The sequence below is a fragment of the Equus caballus genome, chromosome 7 (assembly GCF_041296265.1).
Source record: "Equus caballus isolate H_3958 breed thoroughbred chromosome 7, TB-T2T, whole genome shotgun sequence".
NCBI classification, from domain to species: domain Eukaryota; kingdom Metazoa; phylum Chordata; class Mammalia; order Perissodactyla; family Equidae; genus Equus; species Equus caballus.
The window spans coordinates 72,265,025-72,292,286 of record NC_091690.1 but is presented as its reverse complement, the minus strand read 5'-3'; the positions used below and the strand labels follow the sequence as shown (position 1 = coordinate 72,292,286).

The window sequence follows — 27,262 nt, the reverse complement described above, 5'->3', positions numbered from 1 at the left end:
CTCCTGCAGGGCATGGACTGAGTCTGATGCTTGTGACTCAACTGGGCTGGGTCCAAGATAGCAGAGTGGTGGCTGCTAGACCAGTGACTGGGTGGATGAAGCCATGGTGACCAGAGGCTTAAACTGGGTAGAGAGGAGACTGCCTCTTGCAGCAAACGTCTCATTCATTCATTCTAGAACCAGTGGTTGTTGGCCTACCACGAGCCAGGCCTTCAGGTAAGCCAAACCCTCTCTGCAGCACTTTAAGCCTCCATATACTCCTCTATACTCCCAAGATCCAAGACTGCTGTCTCTTGAGGTATTTAGGATTTAGAGGTGACACAAGTCCCATTCCAGTCCCCTGGCTGTACTGTAGACAGATCTTCTGGGTCACCTGCTGCATCTTACTTTCCATTTCTTTCTCTGATACAGTGAAAGGGAACCAGGGAGATAACTGTTCTATAAACGAGATGGGAAAACAGGCCTAAGAGCATAGTCTCCTATCTCAAATCCTAAAACCAGGCCACTGTGTCCTCATCTGTCAGAAGAGAAGCATTCTCTGTTTTGGAGAGGCTCCAATGGGTCTTGCTCTCCATGATGGGCAGGGCCAAGTACCTCAGTTCGTGATATGACCATCAAAAGACCTTTACTGGGGCTGGCCTGGTGGCATAGTAGTTTAAGTTTGTGCACTCCCTTCCATGGCCTGGAGTTTTCAGGTTCCGATCCCGTGTGCAGACCTACACTCTGCTGATCGAGCCATGCTGTGGCAGTGTCCCACATACAAAATAGAGGAAGACTGGCACAGATGTTAGCTCAGGGCCAAATCTTCATCATAAAAAAAAAAAGACATTTATTAGTGATTCAGCAAACTTTTCAGCAGCCTAAGATCTATTCAACCTGATCAATTCTTAAGGACAATAGGCAGCCATGGTTCCTATCCTCATGGGGCTGCTCAAGCTAGAGGGGAGACACATTCTACCTAATAATCACAGAGATGAGGCCTAGAGCTTGGGAGCATAGACAAAGAAGCAACTCATAACAGCTGAGAATGTCAGGGGAGGCTCAGCACAGAGGTGGGATCTGAGATGGGCAGGGTTTCAGCAGAACTGGGGGTGAGGTGAGGTCGTTCCACTGGAGGGAACAGCATGAGCACAGGCCTGCACCTGCAGGCCAGGCCAATATCTGTCTTGGAGTTGAATCGATGGTGGCCGGTTCAGCCAACCTCCCAGCACCCAGACCTGGATCCCAGTAACCTAGGGGGCCTTATCTGCATGGCCCAGGGACCAGGACGGGGACAGGGTTTGGCTCTGCCCTGGCTTTGGGCAAGTCACTTTCTCTCTGGGCCTTGGTTTCTCCATGTGAAACCAGATCAAGATGAGCAGACAATGCACGAGGAGGTGTGCATAACCCAGGGACTTCTCCTGGCCTGTGGCTCTCTCTTTGGCCGGGTCCCTGCGGTGCAGCACCTTCTCCAAAAGCTCTCTCGGGAGGGTCCAGCCTTCTTCTTTAGTCGGAAATGTGATCTGATCCAACCTACTGTGTGCTGGGTTCCCTCCACTGCAGTCCCCAGATGGATCCCTCTGAACAGGCCACGTGCTCCTAGGAGAGTGGTGGGTGCAGGTCCCCCACTTACCCCTGCTTCAGTAAGTGGGGGCTTTCTCAGAGGGGAGGCAGTGGGGTGGAGTGAAAGAAACACTGGCCTGTGGCCCAGCACAACTGTCCCACTTTCTCTCTCTGGGTCTCAGTATCTTCACTGCCAAATGGAGCAAAGAATTTCTGTTTGGCCTTCTTTCCCCCAGTCTACAGTGAAACTGAAATAAAATTCAGATGTGACCAAGGTTCTGGCCAGGTACGACATCTTGCAAACACAGGGGCTAAGCTGGAGCTAGAGCTGACCCCAGCTGCAGAGAGCAAAACGAAGCCTTGCTGTTCTCAGACCTCACCCTAGGCAGAGTAGAAGTGGGGTACAGTGCCTTCTCAAGGCATGCCCAGTGCTATGCCAGGCCTGGCCAAGCTCTCCCCCAGTACTGCCCCTTGCCCAGTGAGCCGGGGAAAGGGCTGAAATTTTGTTCTTTTCCAGAGCAGCTCTGACTTAGGAGCTAGAAGGAAAACTTTCCAAAGGGCTGAAAACTGAAAGTAAACAGCCACTTGGTTCTGGCTGGCCAGGTGGGCTTGCCAACGGTGTGCTGTGAGGCTCAGTATAGCTGCCTGCCTCGTTCAACTTTCACCCCCTTGGCCGGATGCCTTTCCCTGAGGCGGCTCCCAGAGTCCTCTCTAGGCCAGGACTAGGATTTCCTTGGTGCTAAAGAGAGTAGCAAACTCAGCAGCTGCAGCCAGGAGCAGCAGGGAAGTGGGGACAAGACACTTAGACCAAGGGCCCAGCCCTGAGAGGCAAATCCTAAATCTGACCCCAACCAGCTGCAGCATGGCTGGGCTCCGCACTCTGGGCTCACATTCCATTCCTGTGTTAGAGCTCAGGTCATGTGGTTTTCACTGTGTACATGCTCCCTCCGTTCCTCACCACCCCCTGACAGCTCTGTATCCTTCCCTGACAACAGGCCCATTCCAGAGGGCCTAGGGACACTTCCTCATCCCGGGCCTCAGACTCCCCAGCTACACACTGAAGAGGCCTGACTAGATCACCACTTCTCAACCTTTTGAACTCATGCCCTGCCAGTACGAGGGCTCAAAAGTCCAGATTCCTGAGGGGGAGGGGTTAACATGACACTCCTGGGAGAGCTCCTGGCTCCACCTGCCCAGCAGGCCTGTGGCACCTTTCCCTTGAGTACCTGCCAAACTGCATTCTGGGCCAGGGTACCAGCCAGTTCCGGCTGTTTCCCGTGACTTCTGTACGTTTTTGGCCAGGGAGCTCATCTCCTCCTGAAAGCTTTGTGTGGCCTTTATCAGAAACCCTTTGACCTTTAGGTCTCTTCCTGGGGCTCTGCAGAAGGCTAGGGACTTGGTGGTTCAAAGAAATGAGGCAATAGGTCAGGGCCTCCTGCCCCAAGAGGGGAAGCTGAGCCATCAGGCCTGGACCACAAGCTGAGGGCAGATGACACTGGGCTCAGGATGTTCCGTTGGACTCTGCTGACCCGATCTGGTGATTTTGTGGAGGCTGGGTTTCTCAACCAGGATTGTGTATCCCTTAGATGCCTCTGGGCTTGGGGGAGGGAAACCAAGGGACATAAAAATTCTTTGGGCTTCTGGGAGAAAAGCAGCAGCCTTAAGACTCATAGACAGACAGGCCACAGACTTCTGAGGCTGGGGTTCTATCGCCCTTAAGTGGGGTGGTGTGTCATCCTGAGTCTCTAACTCAGGGTCTGAACTGAGCACAGAGTCAACTGCTACAGCCCTGAGAACTTCTCTTCACACTTCTGGGGTGCCCTGTGGGGCCTAACTTCCCAGCTCCCCACTCCTGATGCTAAGCTTTTGAATCATGTCCCTATCCCTTAGCATTTCCTTCCTACCAGTCCTTGCTAAAATGTAACAGCATAAGAGGGAAGAAGTCTTATAATATGACAATATAAGGCAATAATAATGATGATAAAAATAACATAGCTAACACTCATATAATTCTTACTATGTTACATGCCAAGAACTATTCTAAGTGCTTTACATATCGTACTCAGTTAATTCTAAACAAACTCTAGGAGGCAGGTACTATTACACCCATTTTTCAGATAAAGAAACTGAAGCACAGAAAAGTTAGGTAACTTGCCCCAGGTTACACAGCTAGTAAGTGGCAAAACTGAACTTTAAACTTAGGCTGTCTGGATTCTGAGGCCCTGCTTCTAACTACTATACAAAACTGCATGGTAGGAGAGATTAAGTCTGTGTTGCCTCCCCAGAGACCAGAGAGAGACCAGACTTCAGACCTCAGAAAGCCAGCAGCAGAGCCAAGGCAAGAAACCAGGTTTGCTGACTCTCAGCTTCCCAGCTGGCCTGGAGCACCTCCATCCCTAGTGAGGCCTGAGGTGCTGTGGTCTGCTGAGTGGAGGTGAGAACACTAGGGCTGGGGGTGGGGGGGGGGGGGGGGGGGGGGTGCAGGGAGGGGGATGGGCAGCTCAAGGCTTTGCACTCTGGGCTTGTCTCCGACTTCCTGCCTCCTACACTCACTCTTTAGGAACAGCAGCATCTTGCCCCACACCTGTGGTTAATCCAGGGGCTCGATTATGATGTAGGCAGAGACGGGCCTCAAGGCAGGAAGGCACAGAACAAGACAGGGACCACCTCAGGGTAAGGAACTGCCACGTAGCAGGCAGAAAGGCCAATGTTCAGAAGACAGGTTGCTTCTTACTCTTTGCTTCTGATTCTTATCCAGTCCTGACTATTTTGGTCCAGGCCCATCTCTACTCACCTCTGACCTCCTCCCTAGCACATATTGCTTCTATCTCCCAGTTACTAAGTTCTGTTGATTGTCTGAGAGTTTTCTTTACTCCAAATCCACAGCCTTCAAAGTCTTTCATTCATCTTTGCTGAATTCTACTCCAGCCACCCCACGTAGCTGTCTTCCTTTCCCTATTCCCATTCTCTTTGTTTTGTTTTATTTAAGTACTAATATAGGCTGATGTCATTTCAGAAAGTTAGTGAGTGGTTTGGTGGCCAGTGCCTCTCAAAGAACTGTGAGCTCCCTCAAGGCAGGGTCCATGGCACCAGGTCCAGCTCTTTATTTATTGATTAAAAATTTTTTTTTAATTTTTCCTTTTTTGGTGAGGAAGACTTGCCCTGAGCTAACATCTGTGCCAGTCTTCCCTATTTTGTATGTGGGATGCCTCCACTGCATGACTGACGAGTGGAGTATGTCTGCACCCGGGACCAGAACCCACGAACCTGGGCTACCGAAGCGGAGCTCACGAAACTTTAACCACTCAGCCATGGGGCCAGCCCCCTGGGCCCAGCTCTTTAAGCATGACAGGCGCTTGGTAGGAGTTGGTGGATTTAGACATAAAGCTGGCTCCCCTGGGGAACTGCGAGCTCCCGCGGGAAGGGGCATAGTTCCTTTTTCTGTCTTATCCTGTACCTAGCTTAGGACTATGGCTTTGCAAATTTGCCGAAAGATGTATATTTCAAGTTTGAGTCCCAAACTACCTTCCTACTCTGTGGCCTGCCTGTCCTCAGGCCTAGCCCTGGCTGTCCTAATCACTGATGAGAAATTATTGGAGGGTTCTGAGCAGAGAAGTCACATGATTTATTCAATGATACATTTAACATCTAAGGCTAACAGAATGCTGTATGAGGAATGGGTTGCAAGGGTCAAGGGCAAAAGCAGAGAGGCAAGTTAGGAGGCTCCTGCAATAATCTAGGCAAGAGATGATGATGGTTTAGACCAGGGTGGTAATGGTGGGGGTGGTGAGAAGTGGTTGGATTTGGATATATTTTAAAGGTAGAGCTGCCATAATTTAGCGGATTGGAAAAGAGACATCAGGGAAGAGTCCAAGGGTTGTGGCCTGAACAACTACACTCAAAGGATAGAGTATTAACTGAGATGGGGAAGACTGAGGAACGGATTTGAGGAATAAAATCTGGAGTGGAGTTTTGGACATATTGAATTTGAGATACCAATTAGATATCTAGGTGGAGATGTTGAGTAGACAGTTGGACATTAAAGCCTAGAGTTATAGGAGAGGTATGAGCTAAGATAACCATTAGGCATCTTCAGCATACAGAGGGCATTTAAAGCTTTGAGATCGAATGTGGTCATTAGAAAGTAAGGGTAAATAGAGAAGTCTGAAGACTACACCCTGGGTCACCCCTATATTAACAAGTAGGGGAAATGAGGAAGAACCAGCCAAGAAGGCTGAGCAGGAGCAGCCAGTGGGGGCGGGGAAGGGGAGGAGGGGAGGAGAAAGAACCAAGAAGGACTGATGCCTCAGAAACAAGGGAAGAAAGTGTTTAAAAAAGAGAGATCAACTATGTCACACGCTGCTGAGAGATCAAATAGATCTCCAGATCTATTTAGAAACAGAAACAGTCAGAAATAGTTAGAAATAATCATGGGGGAGATGACTGGGACTAGATAATGGAATGCTGAGAAGTGAGGGGATTCAAAAGATATTTAGGAGGTGGGAATTAACAGGCCTTGGTAACAGATTGGCTGAGAGTCATGAGGGATAAAGGAGAAGGACGAAAAGATGACACCTATGCTTCTGGCAGGAGTAACTACATGACGGTGGTTGAGTTTACTGATAAGGAATGCAGGAGTTAGAGGGGGATGCAGAAGATGACAAGCTCAAGTTTTGGGTATAGTGAACTGTTTGCAACACATCAAAGCAAAGACATCTAGGAGACAGCTGGACCCATGGGTATCTGTAGCATAGGAGAGAAGTCTAGACTGAAGACAAGGATTTGAGAGTCATCAAACTATAAATAATGACCGAAGTAATTGGAGTGGTTGAGATTTTCCCAAAGAAACATGTCTAAGAGCAGAAGACATAAGTCTGGGGAAAACAACATGTAAATTATTGCTGTTTCACCTTCTACCTCTTTTCTCCCCTTTAGGGAAGTTGATAAAACTAGTTTGCCAATAGCAGCTAAGCAAACAAAATCAGAAGTAACTTTAAATAAAACCAGGAAGCTGCCCCAGTGAAGAGGCACTTCACCACAAGAGGGAAGAGAAAGCAGAGGCAGCAGAACTCGACCAATTCACAAGCAATTGGAAACTGTGCGACTGGATGTCTGTGCAGCAGTCCTGGCCTCTGTACTCTATCTGTATTCTACAGTACACTCACCCTGCGAGGCCTGATAACCCCAGCTGACAGCTGAGGAGACAGGCTCAGAAAGATCAGAAGGTTAATGTCACACAGAATCCTGTATCCACAATACTGTGAGGGAAGGAGAGGAAGAAACCTGCTTCACAGACGTTTCAAGTGGAGACTGTCTGGGAGGCTCCTGGGCTGAGGCGCATGATTTCAGTGTGGAGCGAAGGATTAGGCCTTCCCTAGATCTTGTGATGAAACCAGAGCAGGTGAGCCAGTACATACAAGCTCTCCTTTTTCAGGGATGGGTTGTTTGTCCTGGGCCTGAAGCAGGTCAGCTCCAGTACAGCAGTCTCAGGACACTGGTTGAGAAGAGCCCAGTAGGCCCTCAAAATGCTCTTCTTCAACCTTCAGGGCCAAGGCAGAAAGATGGAACAGATGGAATCTTAATGGAAGGAATCCTCAAATGGGGGTACAGGACAGGCTCCTGCCCTCCCCTGTCTACCTCTCACATTACAGAAAATAGAAGACAAAAGAGAAAATGGCAGCTTTCATCAAATGGAAACTCCATCACCAATCTCTAATCCTACCTGCTTTAGCACCCATCTTTTCCATCTTCTCTGTCTTCCTTCATGCTATAGGGTGAGTTTTCTTTTTCCTCCAAAAAGGCCAATACCCCCACATGTGCTCTGGATCCCATGCCTTCTCTGACCCGGGGACTGTTCTTTCTATTCCGTCTCCCTCTCCTGCATCTTCCCTTCTCCCTTTCTCTACTGGATCACTGCTGTAGCATACGGAAAGCTGTAGCGGTTGCCATATTTAAAAAACAAACCCCAAAAAACCTTCCCTCGATCTCATATGCTACTCCAGCCACTATCCTATCACTCTGCTCCACATCACAGTCAAATTAGGGAAGGAGTTGGTGTCTCCATTTTGTCACCATTCAATCATTCTTAAAATTTTAATTACACATGATTTTGTGATTTCATTGTGTAACATACCAAAGAACCTATGGACCATATGTAAATTATGAAGCATAATAGAAATGAACATCTGTAAACCCACAACCCAATCTAAGAACTAAAGCCTTGTTAACAGTGTTGAATAGACCTACGTGCGCCTCCTCCCCTACGCCATTCCCTGCCTCCAAAATTATGACCACTGTAGTCAAACTTCTGAAAACCAAGGAGAAAAATCTTAAAAGCAGCCAGAGAATAAAGGTCACAATACATTCAGGGCAACAACAATAAAAACAATGGCTGCTTCTCATCAGAAACAATGGCAGTCAGTAGAGTGTGGAATGATAGTTCCTAAAGGCTAAAAGAAACAAACAAAATTCAACTTAGAATTCTATATCCAGTGAAAAAAGTATCTTTCAAAAATGAAGGTAAAATAAAGATATTTTCAGACACATGAAGCTGACAGCATCAGTTACCAGGAGGTCTGTACTCCATGAAATTCTAAAGGAAGCTCTTCTCCTGCAGGGAAATGGTGCTGGACTGAAACCGGGATGTGAGGAAGGAACCAAGAACACCAGAACTACTAAGCATACGGGTAAATAAAAAATACTGTTTTTTGTCTTAAATTTTTCAAAGTGAGGCCACTTTTAAGACATTCAGGGGCCCCAAGATGAGAGGATTATGGTGCCCCTGCCCAAATATAATTCACAATTAAATCTAAAATAAACCAAGAATGTAAGGAAGTTAATTAAGTTCTGACTTATCCCATGGTAACTATTTCAATGCTTTAAAAAACTGTAATTCTTAAAATATTTTTTCTCTTAATTTTTGGGGCCTCTACTTGCTAGTACCTTAAACACATACTTGATTTGATTCCTAGGTTATCCAGCACTGGTTGGCAGCCAGTCTAGAGCATCAAACTCAGAAGAGACTCGGCTATAAATGCCTCAAGCAGTGAGCGAGGCCCAGCACCAGTGAAGATGACCAACCTCCTGAGGTTTCCTCTGCCCTCTGGGGTGAACCATGACAACTGGTTACCCTAACTAGGACCCAGAAGGAGGTCTCAAGGAGAGAGGTGGCCCTGAGAGCAGCAGACAAACAACAGAGTTTTGCTGTGGGCAAGAAAGAAAAAAGGCTAAAAAGTGTGAGACCTATCTTCTCAAACTAGACCTGCCCCTTCATTGAGGGGAAAATTCTTATTTCTCTTTCTCCCACACTTTGTATGTTATGTTTAACAGATCAAAGACAGTATGTCCCCCTGGGAGTTGGCACATGAGGAAGGTAGAAACACTAAAGCAGGAACAGTGCTTCTGCTTGGCAGGTGAGGGATGACAGCGCAGACTAAGTGGCTCACAGACCTCCCTTCCTATGGCTCACTGACACTTCACCCCCTTGGCTAGGAGGGGAAGAGGAAAAGGGAACTAAGAGTGTCCACTTCTTTCCTCTAGGGTGATTCTTGCCATCATCCTATTAGGTAAGAAGTATGTTACCCTGCTGTTACTTGTAAGGAAACTGAGACTCAGAAAGGTCAAGTCACTTGCCCGAAGTCACTTAGCTACCTAGCAGCAGATTGAGTATTCCACCTCATGGATGTCTCACTCAAAAGCTTGTGCTTGGAGCCGGGACACAGTCCTGTGACCCTAGCATAAATGCTGATGGGTATGTATGGGACATGCCAGGGAAGACGCAGAGAGAAAGGATGAGCTGGTGACCACAAACCAGAGTAGCAATAAAGGCCACAAAACGTAGAGCTCCTGGGTGGGGACTGGCACCTCTCCTCCTCTAGGGAAGGCTTTGCGCATGTGATAAAAACTGCGATGTGTGGGAACTGAGACTGATCCATGTGCCAAACAAATGGCATGACCTGAAAATGGTGCTGGGGGAGCTGAGGGACAGAGGGGGAAGGAAAATGGGGAAATGGATCAGACGTCTGATGGCTTCTCTTTAGGACTATAACCCCAAACTCTGGGGGTACTTCTGGACTGACCCTATCTGTCATCAAAGTAGGCTCTAGAAAAGCATAAAAAATATTAAATGTTAATTGCAAAATGAAGTCTATTTAAAAGAAGGCAAACTGGCTAGAAAAATATGCCAGAAGCCACGCGTCATGACTTCAGAGCCGTATAAGGGAAGCATGGAGTTTGGAGTCACATGTTCAGAGCCACTGGTTGGGACACCCTGGGCAAGTGACTTAACCTTTGTGTGTCTCAGTTTTTATAGAAAAGAGACATAATAACACCTTGTAGGTCTTCAGGCTGAAAAGAGCCTCAGTTTTCTCATCTATTAAATGGGGATAACAATGGTACCCATCTCACTGGGTTGTGGGGAGAATGAGATGAGTTTACACATGTAAGGAACTTAAAATAATGTCTAGTGCATAGCAAGTGTTAAATAGGGGTTAGCTATTACAATTAATAATAAACAAGCTAACGTATTCTGTTCGTAGTATGTATTATTCTCTGAAATCATCTTGTTTTTCAAAAAGTTCCAAGGGCAGGGGCTTTGTGACTCGTTCAGCCCGGACCTAGAACGGTGCCCGGCACACGGCGGCACTGTATGGCTCCTTTCTCCACTACATCTCTGCAATCCCCCTTTCAGGATCACCAACCACCATCACGCGGCCCACCCTGAAAGACGCCTGTTCTCCGTTCAGCACCTGGGGTGAATTCTTCACAATTTAAATTGCTCTCACTCCCCTGCTTAACACACTTCCATGGCTGTCCTCGCATTTAGAATAAAATCTAAATTCTTTTCTACGGTTTCCAAATCCTGGATGATCGGTGCCCTTTGACCTCATTAGATCCATCTCTATGTTCCAGTGCCACCGCCTTTGTCTCAGTTCCTAGGTCATGTTAAGCTCTTTCAGCCTCAGGGTCTTTGCATTTGCTCTTCTCTCTGCCTGGAATATTCCTCTCCAAGTTCCTTACAGGGCTGGCTCCTTCTCAGGATAGTGCAGTAGTTAGATTTTGAAACCAGACTGCCTGGGCTCCAATTCCAGCTGTACCACTTAGCACCTGTGTGAGGCAAGTTTCCTGACCTCTTTGGGCCTCAGTTTTCTCACCTTAAAATAGGGATAGAAATACGGACTTCAGGTTGCTGAATTAAATGAATTAATATAAAGTGCTTTGAATAGTGCCTGACCCTGGCAGGCACCACCATGATCACCATCCTTCTGCATAAACACTGCCCACTCAGAGAGACCCTATTCTTTATCAGAGCACCTAGTACTCATTGCAATCTGTAAACATTTTATTTTTTGTTTACTCTCTGTGTTCCATGAAGATGGGGAATTTGTCTTGTTAACTACTGTATGCTCAGCGCCTAGCACAATGCCTGATACAGCGTAGGTACTCAATAACTACATGCTGAATGATTAGAAAAATGTTTTTGTTTTTGAGGAAGATTAGCCCTGACCTAACTGCTGCCAAGCCTCCTCTTTTTGCTGAGGAAGACTGGCCCTGAGCTAACATCCATGCCCATCTTCCTCTACTTTATATGTGGGACACCTGCCACAGCATGGCTTACCAAGCGGTGCCAGGTCTGCACCCAGAATTCGAACTGGCGAACCCCGGGCTGCTGAAGCAGAATGTGAGAACTTAACTGCTGTGCCACCAGGCCGGCCCCAAAAAGTGGTTATTATTATTATTTTTTCTTGCCACCTTTGCAAGAAAGGTCAGGTGCTGTACTAAGGCAGAAAAGAAGAGAGCTGGGGTTTGTATCAGGGTTCCAACCACCTAACTCAGCTGGATGATGACTAGTTACGAGGTGTTTTGTAAACAACAAATAGGTATACCACTGATATTATTGTCTTCATCCAGACCGTACTCCTCAGTCAAGGTCCTCTGTGGTTGCATTTCCTGTCTGAAGCTTCCTCTGCTCATGTCCACCTTTGCTTCTCTGGAGCTCCCACAGCACTCAGTATGCATTTCTTAGCTGTGTCCTTCTTTTAGGCTTCTGCACTGTTTCTTCCATATGTCGTCTTAGCTGACAATGCCCTGCTCTTAACACATTTGCTCTTCCTCGCCATTCCTGAGCTCCTTGCCCACTGTTGGGCCACCGAATATGCTCAGTACAAGCTTGAAAAGTGACCACTGCTGCTGCCTTTTTGGGAAGCTGGCCTATGGCAGCTCTACATTCTGTATACACCTTCATGGAAGAGATGAAGTCTCTATAGGAGATAGGAGGCCACACAGCTATTATCTTACCTGATCTGTCGTGGCAGGTGGTGGCAAAGCTGCAGAGAGTGAGAGCATCCGCAGGGAGGCCTCCAACTGCTGGGGAGGCAAAAAGAAGTTGGGCACGACAATGGGCTCTGGGCTATAATCGTAGTTAAGGGACACAAATACCTAGAAATCTACCGCCTTGCTAGAACAGCATCTCCACTGACCTCAGTCATCCCTATTCATCTTTACCCCCAACTTATCCCGGCCTAAGAATCCTTTGCTCAAGTGGTTCCCACTGCCTGGAGGGCCCTACCTACTCCTAACAAATCATAGTCTACACTTTCTTTACGGGTCAGTTCAAATCCTGCCTCCTCCAGGAAGCCTTCTCCTAAGTGTAGCCGACGGCGACCCCTCCTTCTGCAGAGTCTAGAACACAGTCTGCAACACAGGCTAATGCTTGATTATCTGTCTGATACGATTCTCAGTTTGTTTCCCTCGGTATTCCCTAAGCTTCTCAAGGCACACATAGTGCCCTTCCCTTGATTTACCTCACTACTCTCCTACAGCCCTGCACGAGGCTGGCAGGTAGCAAGTGCTGAATGATACTTGCTGAGGGCCTGCTGGCCAAAGTCTGACCTGTTAGTAGTCAGTCAGACAGGCTGGGGTGGGAAGGTGGCTCCAGGGGCAGTATCTTAGGCTGGAGGGAGATGCTTGGTACTGAAGGAGGGCCTGTCTTTCTGGTTGTTCTCAGCTCACATCCAGAACTGAGGCTTCCGCATAATGGGCTGTCTGTGGGCACAGCTGGTCCACCCAGTCTGGATGTGAGCCCTAGAAGGCAGGTACCATATCCTGTACTTCTCCATACCCTCTGGAGGTACCTAGTACTGTGTAGAGAACATGGTGTTCCTCAAACATTTGTTTGATTGAAGCACTAATTCAGTTTGGGAGGGGAGGAAGGGGACTATTTGAATGTCCCAACTTCTTGTTTCTAAGCTAAGTATGGTTCTGATTCAGATTGGTTTATCATTGTTCTTTCATGGTAGACTTCGAACTCCAAGAGGGCAAAGATGATCACTTTTTCATAGCCACATTCCTGTCACCTAGCATAGTACCTGGGACACAGTGTTCAATAAATATCTGCTGTATGAATGAAGTGCATCATTTCCTACTTTGCTTCAAGGCCCTGATGTTTCTACTGCGAGGTGGGAGTGGAGTTGAAGACCCTGAAGGGCATAAACCCCCTGAGCCAAGCCTTCTTCAGAGGCCCAGGTGAGGTTGGGCCTATTTGCTGCTGCTGCTCTGACTGCTGGGGACTCTGCCAGAAAGTCAGCTGATGCTGTGGGGAAGGGACAGCTTTGCTGGGAGGTGTCATGGGGGTGCCTGAAGCACCAAAGCTCCCCTTCCCAGCCCATCACCTCTTGCCTTCCTAAGGGTCCTGTTCCAACCTCTGTCACTTACTGGGTGGTAACTTCAGGAAAGTCCATTTTTCGTGCCTGTTTCTTCACCTGTAAAATGGATACTATAACAGTACCTTCGTTTTGAGGATTAAATGAGTTTATATACGCAAAGTGCTTAGAATGGTGCCTGACATAGCATGCGCTCAATAAATGTCAGCTATTCTCATCTCCCCAGGTTATGGGAAAAAGTTGCCTGTTCTCACTGTCCTTACTACAGGTTCCGTCACCCACTGAAGTCTGCCTTCCACTCCCATCTTTGCACTGTCCTCCTTAATGCTAAAGCTAGCGAATACATATCAGTCCACATTCCAGTGGGCCTGTCTTAAGTGTCAGAGCACTGACCACCTCTCCCTGGAACTCTGCTCCCACCTCTCTGACCAGCTCTTCTCCGGCTCCTCTGTGGGTGTGTCTGTTCTGCCTGCCCTCACATACGGGTGATCCTCAGGGCTCCACCTTGTGTGCGGGGGTCTCCTTTCCCTGCTCTCCCTGCTGCCATTCTCTATTTCCAGAGACACCTACTGCTACAGCTGAACTCCTAACCTCCAGGCCTGCATCTCCTCCTGGATGTCCTACAGGCGTATGTTCAAAATGGAAATCTGTCACCTCCCCCCAGACTGTCTATCTTTATGTGCTGTTCCGTATCCAGTAAAGGACGTCAGCTACCTAGTAACTTTTGAGAGAAATCTCTAAGCCATACTTTCTATTTCCCTCTTTCTCATCCCCTGCCCCTCCCTATCCAAACCTCTCAAATCTCTCCCTCCTCTTTATCGTAAAGCAGTCTATGCTTGAGGTTGGACTTTCTTCACCTTTTATTATTATTGCAAATTTCTTACCTGGTCTCCTTGCTTCTAGTCTCCTCTGACCTAATCCACCCTCTACAAGGTATTGGGGGACTTTTTCTTTTTTTTCTTTTTGAGGAAGATTAGCCCTGAGCTAACTACTGCCAGTCCTCCTCTTTTTGCTGAGGAAGCCTGGTCCTGAGCTAACATCCGCGCCCATCTTCCTCTATTTTATACATGGGACGTCTACCACAGCATGGCTTGCCAAACGGTGCCATGTCCACACCCGGGATCCGAACCAGCGAACCCCAGGCCACCGAGAAGCGGAACATGTGAACTTACCCGTGGCACCACCGGGCCGGCCCCTATTGGGGGACTTTTTTAATATATAAATCTGACCAATCATACTCTTGCTTACCAGTTAACATTTAATGAACACTATTTATGTACCAGGCACTATGCTAAGTAGTTTACATCATTAATTTCTTTTAATTTCAATTTCCACAAGGGAAGTACTATTACCAACTCCATTTTAAAGATAAGGAAACTGAAGTTTAATTTGCTTACAGGATAGAGTCAAGCATCTCATCAAGGCATAAAAAGCCCCTTAAGATCTAGCCCAGACTCATTTCTCACCATCCCACTTACCCGTGGGCTCTAACCACAGGGAACTGCTGTCCACAGGCCAGGCCCTTTCACTTGGCTATGCCTCTGCACAAAGTTTGCCATGACTAGAACTTCTCTTGTCTCTGCCTAGAGAATGCCTCTTCATCACTAAGGTCCAGCTCTACTGTCCAGCTCTTCCTGGGATACCTCCAAAGACGGTAATGGCAGCTTCCTCTTCTTGCTCCCTAGCATTGTGTCCACGTCTCATCACAGCACTTAGGACAACAAGCTGGCACTGCCTGTTTACTGTTACTGTCATTACCTGTCTCCTACTTCATAATGGGAACTGCTCAAGGTATGGTCTGATTCAAATCTCTGTCCTCAATATGCAGCACAGGGCCTGGCAATACTCATTTTTGGAAAGAATCAATAGCCGAGGTCTGAATTAAAGCAGTACCCTTACGACCTGGGCACACGTGCCTGCTCCTCCACAGACCACACATTCTGACACAACTACACTGACTGTAGAGGCAGCAGTGTCAGAAGCCAGGATGACTGAGGCCAGGAGGCAGTCTGCTTTCAGCGCTCCCCCTCCAGCCATTGCATGCGTTAAGACTTTCCTGAGCCCAAACCCCCTACCCTTGGTGTCACTCTGCCCTTCAACAAGAATCACATCTGTTTAGTGTGTACAAATGTCTCCACTCATTTGATCTTCTCAAGAATCCTGTGAAACCCGGATAGTTCAGTTCAGTTTATATTCACTGATCCTTCTCTGTGCAATGTCTGGTGCTGACACAGAAAAAGACAAGGCCCCTGACCTACATGGGAGTGTACAGTCTGGTGGGTAAGGGATTACTGCCTCCATCTTACAGGTGAAGAAACTGAGGCTCTTCAGTTAAAAGGTTAAAGTCACACAAGTAATAAGAAGCTGGGTCTAGACGGGGTCAAATTCAGGCCCCCTGACTTCGAGTAGAGAAAGGTCTATTCAGTAAAGCAGCCTGCTTCCCCTACCAGCCGTGCAATAACCCCTTCTTGTTGTCAGGATTCCAAGTGAGCTGATCTGATCAGCTGGTTAGGCTATAGATGTGAAGGCTGTGCATGGTCCTAAGTGGTTTCTTTCCCCCATAACATGTTCATTTGCATTTCAAAGGAGGAAGAGGGGGAATGTTGGGGTGCCCTTTCTCCCTATCAACGCTGCCATACTTGGGGGGGGTGCTTCGGTAAGTCCATTTCAACTGCGCCCACTTCCCCTCCCCCCGACTCCATCACTTGCCTTTTTTTAAAAAAAATTAAATATTAGGCAAGTCACTATAACTCTGAGCTTCAGTTTTCTTACATGCAAAATGGAAACGATGATATCGACCTTAAAGGCTTGTGATGACTGAATGAAAAATGTATGTAAAGGGCCTGGCACATAGTAAACGCTCCATCAGTAGTGGGAGTACTCTTCTGTCCCCTCTCTCTCCACACCCTCCATCTCTACTGCAACTGAGATTAATGGTCTCATTCCTAGATCCAGAGCCTTGTCTTCAGGTGTAAAATACCGAATAGAGTGACCAGATAAATCCGGCCATGCTAGGCTAATGAATGTGCTACCAACACCTCAACCCAGTTCAAAGCATTAGGCCTCAGAGGGCTGGCGTTCGTGGTAGAACTGCAGCACCTTGTCCGTGTGGGCGAGCCGAGTCTTCTGAAGGAACAGGCTCTTCCCGTGCCGCGCAGCACATTCCACGAGGGTGGCCACTGCTCACGCTCACACTTACACTAGGCTGGCCTAAGCACTACCATCCAAAATGCCTAGTGATGGCTTAAGGGGCTACTAGTGAGAAACACCAAAGGATACAGGAGGCTCTGCCTTGTGGACATCTCTGATCCAGATGTCGCCTGCTTCTGCTTGTTGTCAGGGCGTTTGATGGGTGGTCCCTTATTTTCTCTTCTGCTCTGGGAGGCTAGATGTAGAGGGAATTTCTCGAAGCTATCAGTAGAGTCACTTAGCTCACTGGAGGCAGCTTCATTCCCAGCCTGGGCCTCTGGCTTGGGTTCCTGGTCCTGATCTACCCTTGGTGAGCTCCAATCAACAAAGGTATTGCTCTGTTTGGCTCCTGAGAGTGTCATGGATGAGATGAGCTGAGGGTCTGCTGAGGCAGGCTCTCCAACCCTGGCCCTAGGGGATTTATCCTCACAAAGAACAAGACTTTGGCTAGGAGAACCCTGCCTAGGCAGGTGGGGACTGACAGTCCTTTCTGGGCTAGACAGAGGGCTACTTCTGCCCTTGAGCTCCTCTCTGGGGAAAGGTTCTGAAGGACAAGAGGGGCCTTCCTTCTGCACCTCACCAGGCTGAAGGCTGATGATCTCACTTGTGTCTGACATGAAACTGGACCAAGGGCTAGTTTTGTCTGTCACAGTGGTGATGTCATTGAGAGTCCTGGGCTCAATGATGTCTTCTTCATAGTCCTCATCACTGTAGGCTGGGCCTGCCTCAGTGTCCTCACTGCTCTGCATCCTTGTAATGGGTATTGTGTGCCCCAGGGACTCACGGAGCATTCCTCCTCCACTGGAAGTGTCTTCAAGAGCAGGGGGAGGCAGGGAGTTTCTGCCCTCATCTGGAGCTCCTGCCAATGGCTGGTCTGGAGTTGTGCTTCGTTCCTGCGTGGCCACTGTGTCCTGAGCATCTGGTAGGGTGCTGACCTCTCTGCTTCTACTTCTGGCTTGGTGAGAACTCAAAGATGCTTGAGAATTCCTGGTGATAGTCTGCAGATCTGAACAGCAACAGATATCGCTCTTACTACAAGGTAGGGCCAGAGACCACTCAACTTTCCCACATTAGCCTCTAGCTTCAGATGTATTCTTACAATCAGACTTTGAACAAATGTTAAAGATAGTTAATCCCCCCAAGAGTCAGTGAAACTATATTCAAGGCAGTACAATTTCTAGCACTTTATTCTAACATCCCAGGACCAAAATCTAATCTATGTATAGTTGTGGTTACATCTGTGGGAGCGCTTTCAGAGACTATCTGCTCATGCTCAGGAACTCTTGGGTGCTGGGAGTCCTGGTGGGTATGTTCATGCTTCCATTTACTTCAGTAAATACCTATATTAAAAACCAAAATGAGAAGCCACTTATTTACCCGTTTGATGACAGTTATTAGAACTATCTATTTTACTTAGAAAATAGAAGCAAGGAAATATCTATCACCCAAATGATAAGGCAGGGGAAGAGTGTTGGAACGAGCAGAGGCTTTGGTGCCAGTCATCGGGTTCAAATCTCTACCATCACTTGGCCACTTTGTGGTCACAAGCAAACAGTTTTCTCTGAGCCTGTTTATGTTTAAAATGTGATTAACACCACCCTTTTCACAGGGGCATGGTAAAGAATACACGAGATAAATGGGCAAACATTGTGAAGCACATCTATAAACACTTAATAAATGGAAGCTACTAGTCACCTCAGGTTGTTTTGGGGATGAAATGGGGGAAATAAATTAATAAATAGGCCTAATAAATGACTTGTTTGTATGATTATTCGAGAGGAGAAAGGAATTGGAAAGCAAACTTGACTCCCGTGGTGTATGGGTCACAACTCCCTCAAAGCACCTAATGGAGTGCTGAGCCTACAGGAGGTGCTGGCTGAGTTTAATACATGAATAATTTTTAGGTCTCAAATGGGAGTAGATACATGAAAATGGAACATCCCTACCTGACAATAAAAACAGGAACTGGGAAGCAGACTTAATTGATCATGATCCTTTGGCCTGAACTACTCTTTCTGTCTTGGAACAGTCTTCCTGCTTTTTACATATCAGCCCATCCTTCAAGGCCCTGCTCTACTGCATCTCCTCCAGGAAGCCTTCCCAGATGCACCAGTTGGATGGGATAGCTATATGGCTTTGTTCTATAAGGAAGCACTTAAGAACACACTATTGTGTAATCTTCTGTCTGTATGTCTCTCCCATCAGATTGTGAGCTTCTCAAAGGCAGAGACCATATGTCTGATTTCTGTTGCATTTTCAGGGCCCAGCAAAGGACCTGGCATACAGATGTGGCATAAATGAAACCCCTACTCAGAAACTCACTCGCAAGCTTCACTCATATCTACTTGTCTAAGGACTTCTTCAAAAGTGTACTGAGGGGCTGGCCTGGTGGCACAGCAGTTAAGTTTGCAAGTTCTGCTTCAGTGGCCCAGGGTTCGCGGGTTTGGATCCTCGGGTGGACCTATGCACCGCTCGGCACACCATGCTGTGGCAGGCGTCCCACATATAAAGCAGAGGAAGACGAGCATGGATGTTAGCTCAGGCCAGTCTTGCTCAGCAAAAACAAAACAAAACAAAACAAAACAAAAACAGGAGGGTTGGTGGCAGATGTTAGCTCAGGGCTTATCTTCCTCAAAAAAAAAAGTGTACTGAGACATGATGGAGGCAGGGGGAGTTTGTTTGTTTAAACTGGTTTCCCTGATCCAATCACCTCTCTTTCAAAATTCATCCTCTCCTTGTGAAAATCAGTTCTCCTCCAGTCATCCCCCTGCTTAGAACTCCCCATTTCTTCGAGGATAGAGATTAAACTCCCAAATTTGGCTTCAAGGCTCTCCACTTCAATCCTTCAGTTCTCTCCTCTCTTCTCTTCTAATATACCCCTCTAAAGGGATTCCCTATTTGCCCTCACCTCTACCCCAAACAAGCCTCCCTCTGTTTTGCTCTTATTCTTTCTTTCTGGGGGGCAGTTTCTTTGGTTGACTATGGAATGTATGCTTGATGAAAGCAGAGACAATGCCTGTCTTGTCTACTGCTGTATCCTCCTGGAACTAGTAACACAACAGTGCCTGCCATGGTTGGTGCTCAACCAGGAGCTGACTGAATATTTCCAGGCAAGTGGAAGCCAAATACAGAGCACACCTCTGGGACCCTGGCTACCAACAGCTTAGATATTTGGGAAAAGAGGGTAGGAAGGTTTGTACCTAATACCAACCATGGTGGCTTTATTGAGCTTATTCATCCCTGTGTAAAATCTACACATTTTGCTTGAGCAAAAATGACACCAGGTGAGGGCTAAAGGTGCTGATCTAATTGATTTCTCAATATTCCCCAAAGCGTGCCTGATATATGTTTCCAGGCCCTAATTCTGGATTCTGATTCTGTAGGATGGAGCATGACCCAAGAATCTGTATTTCAAAACAAGTACCCCAGGTGATCCTTATGTTCAGGCAAGTTTGGGAAATACTTGTTCTCGAGCAGTCTCTGTCTGGGCTGCACAGTGGAGTTACCTGGGGAGTTCTGATGCCTGAATCCCACTCTCAGGGATCCTGATGCAACTGACCTCCAGTGCAGCCTGGGCACCTGGAGTTCTAAAAGCTCCCTTAGTAATTCCAACATGTAGCCAAAGTGAGGATCACTGCTTTAAGGGGTTTTTCAGAAGGTGGACTGTGGACCACCACCATCCTGAATCATGTGGGTTGCTTGAAAAAATGCAGACTTCCAGGGGCCGGCCCGGTGGTGCAGCAGTTAAGTTCGCACATTTTGCTTTGGTGGCCCAGGGTTCGCCGGTTCGGATCCAGGGTGTGGACATGGCACCGCTTGGCAAAAAGCCATGCTGTGGTAGGCGTCCCACATATAAAGTAGAGGAGGATGGGCACGGATGTTAGCTAAGGGCTAATCTTTCTCAAAAAAAAAAAGCAGACTTCTGGGCTCTGAGAAATAGAATTTTAAATATGTCTGAAGTTGATATTTCTGAAAACAGAGTGGCACAAGTTCAAAAACTGCTACTGAAGAACTCATCTAATCCATCCCCCACCTCCCCTTTTGGCTGGGGGAACCTCAAGAAGGGAAAGGGTAAACTGAGTCAAACAGTAAGTCCATGCCAGAGTCCCACCAAAGACCTGAGCCAGGTCTCCTGCCTCTCAGTCCAATGCTCTTTTCATTGCACATGTTCCTGTGCCACGCTACTACGTCTCTCATTGCAAAAGGAAGACAGTAAATAAAAAAGTTAGATGGCAAAAGCTATTGGTCTCTATTGGTCACAGGGGCTTGTCTGAGGGCAGACATTCAAACGCTTTTGCATAGGTACCCAGTGACCATAACTCCTCAACAAGAGGGGCCCTGAGCCATACCTGTAATTAAAGAGCTGACTTGCAATACCAGGTTATTGGATTTCTCCAGGAGGCACTGGCTTTCAGGGTCCAGGCTGCTGGCTCCTGGCCTGAGATGGTCCCTATGGCTCTCCTGGCACTGCAACACAGCACGAGTCTGAGGACTGAGGGGAAGTAAAGGCTTGGTGAGCTTCTGGCTGAAGTATCGCTGGATCTGATCAAGCTCATTCAGATTCCTCCTAAAAAAAAGGGGAGAAAAGGACAAAAGGGTCATTCACTGGAATTACAAGCATCTTTTATGTTCCCCTGACATTCTACTACTTGTGCTAGGACCTTAATACCTCTCACTTGATTTATTAATACTAGAGCCCTCTCTCTCCAATCCACCAATTCATCCTTCACCTCTCTGACTACAACCTCACAGCTGGGGACAACTTTCTCCCTCTCCTGTCTGGTTAATCCAATTTCTGTTCTGATGTCCAGTAGAAATTCCACCTTCTTAGGGGCTGGCCTGGTGGTGTAGTGGTTAAGTTCATGTGCTCCGCTTTGGCGGCCTGGGGTTTGTGGGTTCAGATCCCAGGTGCAGACCTACACACTGCTCATCAAGCCATGCTGTGGCAGTATCCCACATACAAAATAGAGAAAGATTGCCACAGATGTTAGCTCAGGGCAAATCTTCCTCAAGTAAAAAGAGGAAGATGACAACAGATGTTAGCTCAGGGCCAATATTCCTCACCAAAAAAAAAAACAAAAACAAAAGAAAAAGAAAAATTCCACCTTCTTGTAGGGAGCCATTCTTTACCATCATTCCAGTCCTCACATTCTCTTGCTCTGATAGAATAAGGCCTTACTCTGGGGTAACACTGACCTTTGCTACCTCATAACCATTCTTCATCCTTCAAGCAAGTGACCTCTTTTAGCAAGCCTTCTCTGCCACTAAACTGGGTTAAGGGCCTCTCTTCTGGGCCTCCCAGTTCTTTCTGTGCTCTTCAATCACATCACTTGTTTGTTTCACACGTGTTTCCCTGAAGCACTATGAACTCTGTGCTGATTCCTTTATATCCACTGCACCTAGCATAGGGCTTGGCACAAAATAAATGAACGAATGAATGTTCAATGGATAAACAGACAGGAATAAATGACTTTTAAATAATCTTCTGTTCAAAAACCTTTAATGGGGCCACGTTCATTCTTACCATTCTCCAATGAGAAATCACACCAAACACTTTCATTTGCACAGGATTTTATGTTTTATGCTTTGAAATATATTATCTTGTTTAATTCTTAACCAATCAGATGAGATCAATAATTCCTGTTTTACAAATAAGGAATGTGAGGATCAGAGAACTTAGGTGACTTGCCCAGGGTGAGTAGTAGTATGCAGCTACTCAGAATTTGGGACTCCAAGTCTTGTGCTTGTTCCATGATAAGGGATAAGCCCTCTCCCAACTGGGTTCATTCCTCATTCCTGCCTCACACCCCTGAATGCTGGAACCTGAATTCAAGCCACTCCCCCTGCTTTATCCCTATTCCATTCAACTTTCAAGGTGCTCACATTTCTCCTTTTCAAAGTCCATCACCCCAAATCATTGGGCCACCTCTCCCTTAAATGCCTTTGCTTTTGGCATCTCCATCAACCTTCTGTCTTAGATTTTCCCTTAGTTTTCTCATTATGTGTTAGTTTAGTTTCCCTAAGTAGGCCATGAGCATCTGGTAATAGAAGATAATATCTCAAACTTCTCTATTTCTCCAGTATACTCCTCCCCAGTACAAGTGGCACAACACAGACACTAAATATCTGTGAAGTAAACCCAAAGTCTTTCTATCCTTTTATTAGGAACAGTCTGCAAGTCTTAGAGTCAAATCCAAATTAAATGAGAGGACAAGGCTGATCTTTATTCTGTTACTAGAAGCCACGACTCTATCAAATCACAGTGGATTTACTTAAGTGTCTATATCTGGGTGTATGGCACACAAAGAAATACCTGTCACAGGAACATGCAAACTAATGTAAACTTGGCGAAGCTTTAGAAAATATGCAAATCCAACTGGCCTTGTCAGAGGTTCTGGGTGTAAAACCTACTAATAACACCAAGTTACAATTTTCTCATCTGTGAATAAAGTTTATTAATACTTGTCCTGCAGACCTCATAGGATTGCTGTGACTCAGATGAAACACTGTTTTAGGGGTCTATGAACCCATGGAAGGAATGCAAAAGTGATATATCTTTTTTCATCTCCATTTGGTAGAGAACTTGTGTATGGCAGTGCTTCTCAAAACCTGGTTCTAGAACTAGCAGCATCAGCGCCATCTGAGAATTTGTTAGAAATGCAAATTCTTAGGCCCTATCCCAGGCCCACTGAATCACGAACTGTATGGGTGGGTCCCACAATCACTGTTTTGACAAGCCCTTCATGTGACTCTGATATACACCAAATTTTTGGAATGATTGCTACAGGACAGTGGTTTTAGTTTGGCAATTTTGGCCCCAAGGGGACATTCAGCAACATGTAGCGATATTTTTGGTTGTCACAACTGGGGGAGGGGTGCTATTGTTATCTAGTGGATAGAGGCCAGGAATGCTGTTAAATATCCTACAATGTACCAGATAGGGCCCCACAGCAAACTATCTGACCCAAATGTCAGCAGTGCTGAGGTTAAGAGAAACTGCTCTCGGGTGAAGGAGAGTTTCTCTTTCTCTTTTCTCTGTGGGGTTCTAAAATAGGTTATGTGAATTACCCAATAAAATGCAGCCACACCATTGATGGTTTAGCTTAAATAGCCCTCAGTCTCCAGCTGAGAATCTAAAATGAGAATCTGAACATGTTACTTCTTTGTAATATAAGTTTAAGCAGTTTTCCATAGTCTATAGCACAACTGTTCAGTCCTTTTTAACCGATGTCCCACCAATCAAAAATATTTTGCCAATCTTTCTTTTTTGAGCTTGCTCTATTAAAACAAATAATAGGTTTTTTCCAAATATAAAATCTTTTAGGTACTTTTTCCTCAAACTTGACACACACTCTTCCTCCTCTTCTCATCACTTTCCACTTGAGAATCACTGTTCTAAAAGTCCAAACTCTTAGCCTGACATTCAAGGCCCTTCAAGATCTGACTCCTACAGAACTCGCCCTGCTCCTTACATCTTATGCTCAGCTTTATCCTAACTGCACTGCTGGTATTTCCCCAAAGCTGACTTGCTCTTTCATGCCCCTGGGCCTTAGGGTGTTTTTTCTGCACAAAATGCTCTTCACATTTGTTTACCTGTTCCTTCAAAGACCAGTTCAAATGTGATTTCTTTACATCTTTCCATGACCAACCTAGAATCTTACTCCTCCATTCACCTTTGGCCAGGAAACCTGCAGCACTTATCACACATCATTATAATTCTCTGGCAACATGGCTATCTCCTCCCCTGGGAGTGGCAGAGCCAGGACTGGAAGTCAAGTCTCTCTTACTCTGAAGCCAAGTCCTTTCCACCGTGCTACACTTCTTACTAGATAATCCAGAGGTGGATCCAGATGATCTATAATGGCCCTTTTAATGCTCACAGTGCTTCTCTGGCTCAGATGCTGCCTAAACTAAGAAAGGGACACGGAAGCATTAATAGGACAGATGCTGGTCTGGAAGAAGTCAGTGGTTGTGAAGATAAAGATGACGGGCAGGATGAGGTTTTGTAAATTGTAAATGGAAGTGAGGCTGTGCAGATGTGAGGGTGGTTGTTATTAAGTTTGGTGAATAATCTAAAGTTCCTGTATTTAAAGGTGGATCAGCCCCCTGACGGAATGGAAGGCCCCAAGCTGAGAAAAATTCACCTATGAGGAATCCTGCAAGGCTCCAGGCTCCAATTCGACACTAACATGCATGCAAGTCCCTACTAAACCTCCCAGAGTGGTTGCAGCTGACGGAAAAGCAGTACCACAGATTGCCACTGCCCATTCACCTCGCATTCCACTATGGTTTCCTGTGCCTTTTCTCAGCGGAGGGCCTCACCTGAGAGAAGTCAGAATGGAACTATGAGAGGACAAGGGCGAGGTGCTCAGTTTGTCATCACTTGGCAAGACTGCCTCTCCCTGCTGCAGGGATTCATGAAATCGGCGGATGTTCTGCACGTGCTCCTCATGGCGTGATGCCTGGCTTCTGGCAGCACTGCTTCTGTCAGGAACAAATGGGGGCAAAATAAATTCCCAAGAAATGAGAAAACTACTGTGACAATAAACAAATTACCCTCCTGAAATGGTATTGCAAATCCACGCCCATTACCACAGTTACGGCTTCATTAACTCTTGCTTGGACTACAGCTATCTCCCAAATAACCTTGCCTTCAGTGTTACCCACTCCCCTCCAATAAATTCTCCACAGTATGGCCTGAGTGATTCTTAAAAACACAGATCTGAAATAAGAATAACAAGAACAACAATATTTATGGAGTCCTTGTTTATTTATTTAATTTTATTTCTTTAAAGATCGGCTCTGAGCTAACATCTGTTGCCAATCTTTTTCTTCTTCTCCCCAAAGCCCCCTAGTACAAAGTTGTATATTCTAGTTATAGATCCTTCTAGTTCTGCTATGTGGGACGCCACCTCAGCATGGCTTGATGAGTGGTGCTAGGTCGGTGCCCAGGAACCGAACTGGCAAAACCCTGGGCTGCCAAAGCAGAGCATGCAAACTTAACCACTCAGCCGCGGGGCTGGCCACTATGGAGTCCTTATTATGTGCCAACCACTGTTCTAAGCATTCAATCTATATTAACCTATGTAATCACCACCATTCCTTTCTAGCTTTGGTTCCTCTCTTTAATCTATAGAGCAAATTTTAAATTCCTTAGGATGATATTCAAGAACTTGACCCCAGGGGCCGGCCCCTTGGGATCCAGTTTGGATCCTGGCTGCAGACATGGCATCGCTCATCAAGCCAGGCTGAGGTGGCATCCCACCTGCCACAACTAGAAGGACCCACAACTAAAAATATACAACTATGTACCGGGGGGCTTTGGGGAGAAAAATGAAAAATAAAATCTTTAAAAAAAAAAATTCTTAAAAAAAAAAAGAGAGCTTGACCCCAGCAATAATCTTCTTTTTAAATAACAACGTCATTGAGATATAATTCACGTACTATACAATTCATCCATTTAAAGTGTACAATTCAATGGTTTTTAGTATATTCACAGTTGAGCAACCATCACCACAACCAATTTTAGAACATTTTTATCACCCCAAGAAGAATCCTATACCCATCAATAATCATTCCACATCTCTTCCTCCCTCTACAACCCCCACCCAAACATCCCAGCCCAAGGCAACCATTAATATACTTTCTGTCTCTATAGATTTGCCTAATTTAGATATTTCATATAAATGGAATAATAAAATATGTGATCTTTTGCAGTTGACTTCTTCCATTTAGTGTAATATTTTCAGGCTTCATTCATGTTGTAGCATATATCAGTACTTCATTCCTTCTCACGGCTGAGCAATTTTCCATTGTATAGCTAAATCACATTTTGTTTACTCATCAGTTGATGGACACTGGGTTGTTTCTATTTTCTAGTTATTAGGAATAATGCTGCTACAAACATTTGTGTACATGTTTTTGTGTGGTCTTTTTTTTTTTTTTTGAGGAAGATTAGCCCTGAGCTAACTACTGCCAATCCTCCTCTTTTCGCTGAGGAAGCCTGGCCTGAGCTAACGTCCATGCCCACCTTCCTCTACTTTATATGTGGGATGCCTACCACAGCATGGCGTGCCAAGCAGTGCCATGTCCGCACCTGGGATCCGAACAGGCGAAACCCAGGCTGCCAAAACCGAACGTGTGAACTGAACCGCTGCACCACCGGGCTGGCCTCTGTGTGGTCTTATATTTTGATTTCTCTTGGGTATATACCTAAGAGTGGACATACTGGATCATATGATTTCTCTATGTTTAACCTTTTAAGGAACTGCCAGACTGTTGCCCAAACAGCCACACCATTCTGAAATCCCACCAGCCACGTTTGAGGGTTCCAGTTTCTCTACATCCTCCCCAACACTTGTGATATTTGTCTTTTTGATTATAGTCATCCTAGTAGGTGTGAAGTGATAGCTCATTATAGCTTTCATTTATATTTCTCTGATGGCTAATGATGTCAAGCATCTTTTCATGTGCTTATTAGCTATCTGTATATCTTCTTTGGAGATATGTCTATTCATATCATTTACCTATTTTTAATTGGGTTATTTGCATTTTATTATTGAGTTGTAAGAATTCTTTATATCTTCTGGATACAAGTCTCTTATCAGATCTACGATCTGCAAATTTTTCTCCCATTGTATGGGTTGTCTTTTCACTTTCTTGATGGTATTGTTTGTAGGATGCAAGTTTCTAATTTCAATGAATCCAATTTATTTTTTCTTTTGTGGCTTCTACTTTTGGTGTCATATCTAAGCATTCACAGCCCAATCCAAGGTCATGAAGATTTACTCCTATTTTTCTTCTAAGAGTTTTACAGTTTTAGCTCTCATGTTTAGATATATGATCCATTTGGAGTTAATGTTTGTACATGG

The 27,262-nt window shown here is 46.1% G+C and overlaps 1 protein-coding gene and 1 long non-coding RNA gene across 24 annotated transcripts in view; one reads left to right on the top strand and one right to left on the bottom strand.

The window, feature by feature from the left end:
- Window positions 1–27,262, bottom strand: part of C2CD3 (C2 domain containing 3 centriole elongation regulator) — a 134,091-nt gene that overhangs the window by 2,398 nt on the left and 104,431 nt on the right. For 16 of the 21 annotated variants that reach the window (XM_023645738.2, XM_023645743.2, XM_023645741.2 and 13 more), the window contains 4 exons: window positions 24,714–24,875; window positions 20,741–20,958; window positions 16,482–17,397; window positions 11,839–11,950 (listed from right to left, as the gene is read on the bottom strand). In XM_023645738.2, coding sequence (XP_023501506.1) covers window positions 11,839–11,950; window positions 16,482–17,397; window positions 20,741–20,958; window positions 24,714–24,875 — 1,408 coding nt within the window. Of the gene's footprint in view, window positions 1–11,838; window positions 11,951–16,481; window positions 17,732–20,740; window positions 20,959–24,713; window positions 24,876–27,262 lie in introns of all 21 variants that reach the window. The other 5 variants (XR_011441052.1, XR_011441053.1, XR_011441054.1 and 2 more) reach the window with 1 other exon arrangement.
- On the top strand, window positions 63–25,083 carry LOC138925183 (uncharacterized). 3 transcript variants are annotated; one of them, XR_011441062.1, is made up of 6 exons: window positions 6,564–6,943; window positions 8,159–8,228; window positions 8,514–8,777; window positions 12,977–13,065; window positions 14,888–14,993; window positions 24,485–25,083. It is a non-coding gene; the product is annotated as an uncharacterized lncRNA (long non-coding RNA). The 3 variants fall into 3 exon arrangements; XR_011441061.1 differs by having other exon boundaries at window positions 14,790–14,993; window positions 24,485–24,719; XR_011441060.1 differs by lacking the exons at window positions 12,977–13,065; window positions 14,888–14,993; window positions 24,485–25,083 and adding exons at window positions 63–216; window positions 3,828–3,976 and having other exon boundaries at window positions 6,478–6,943; window positions 8,514–10,067.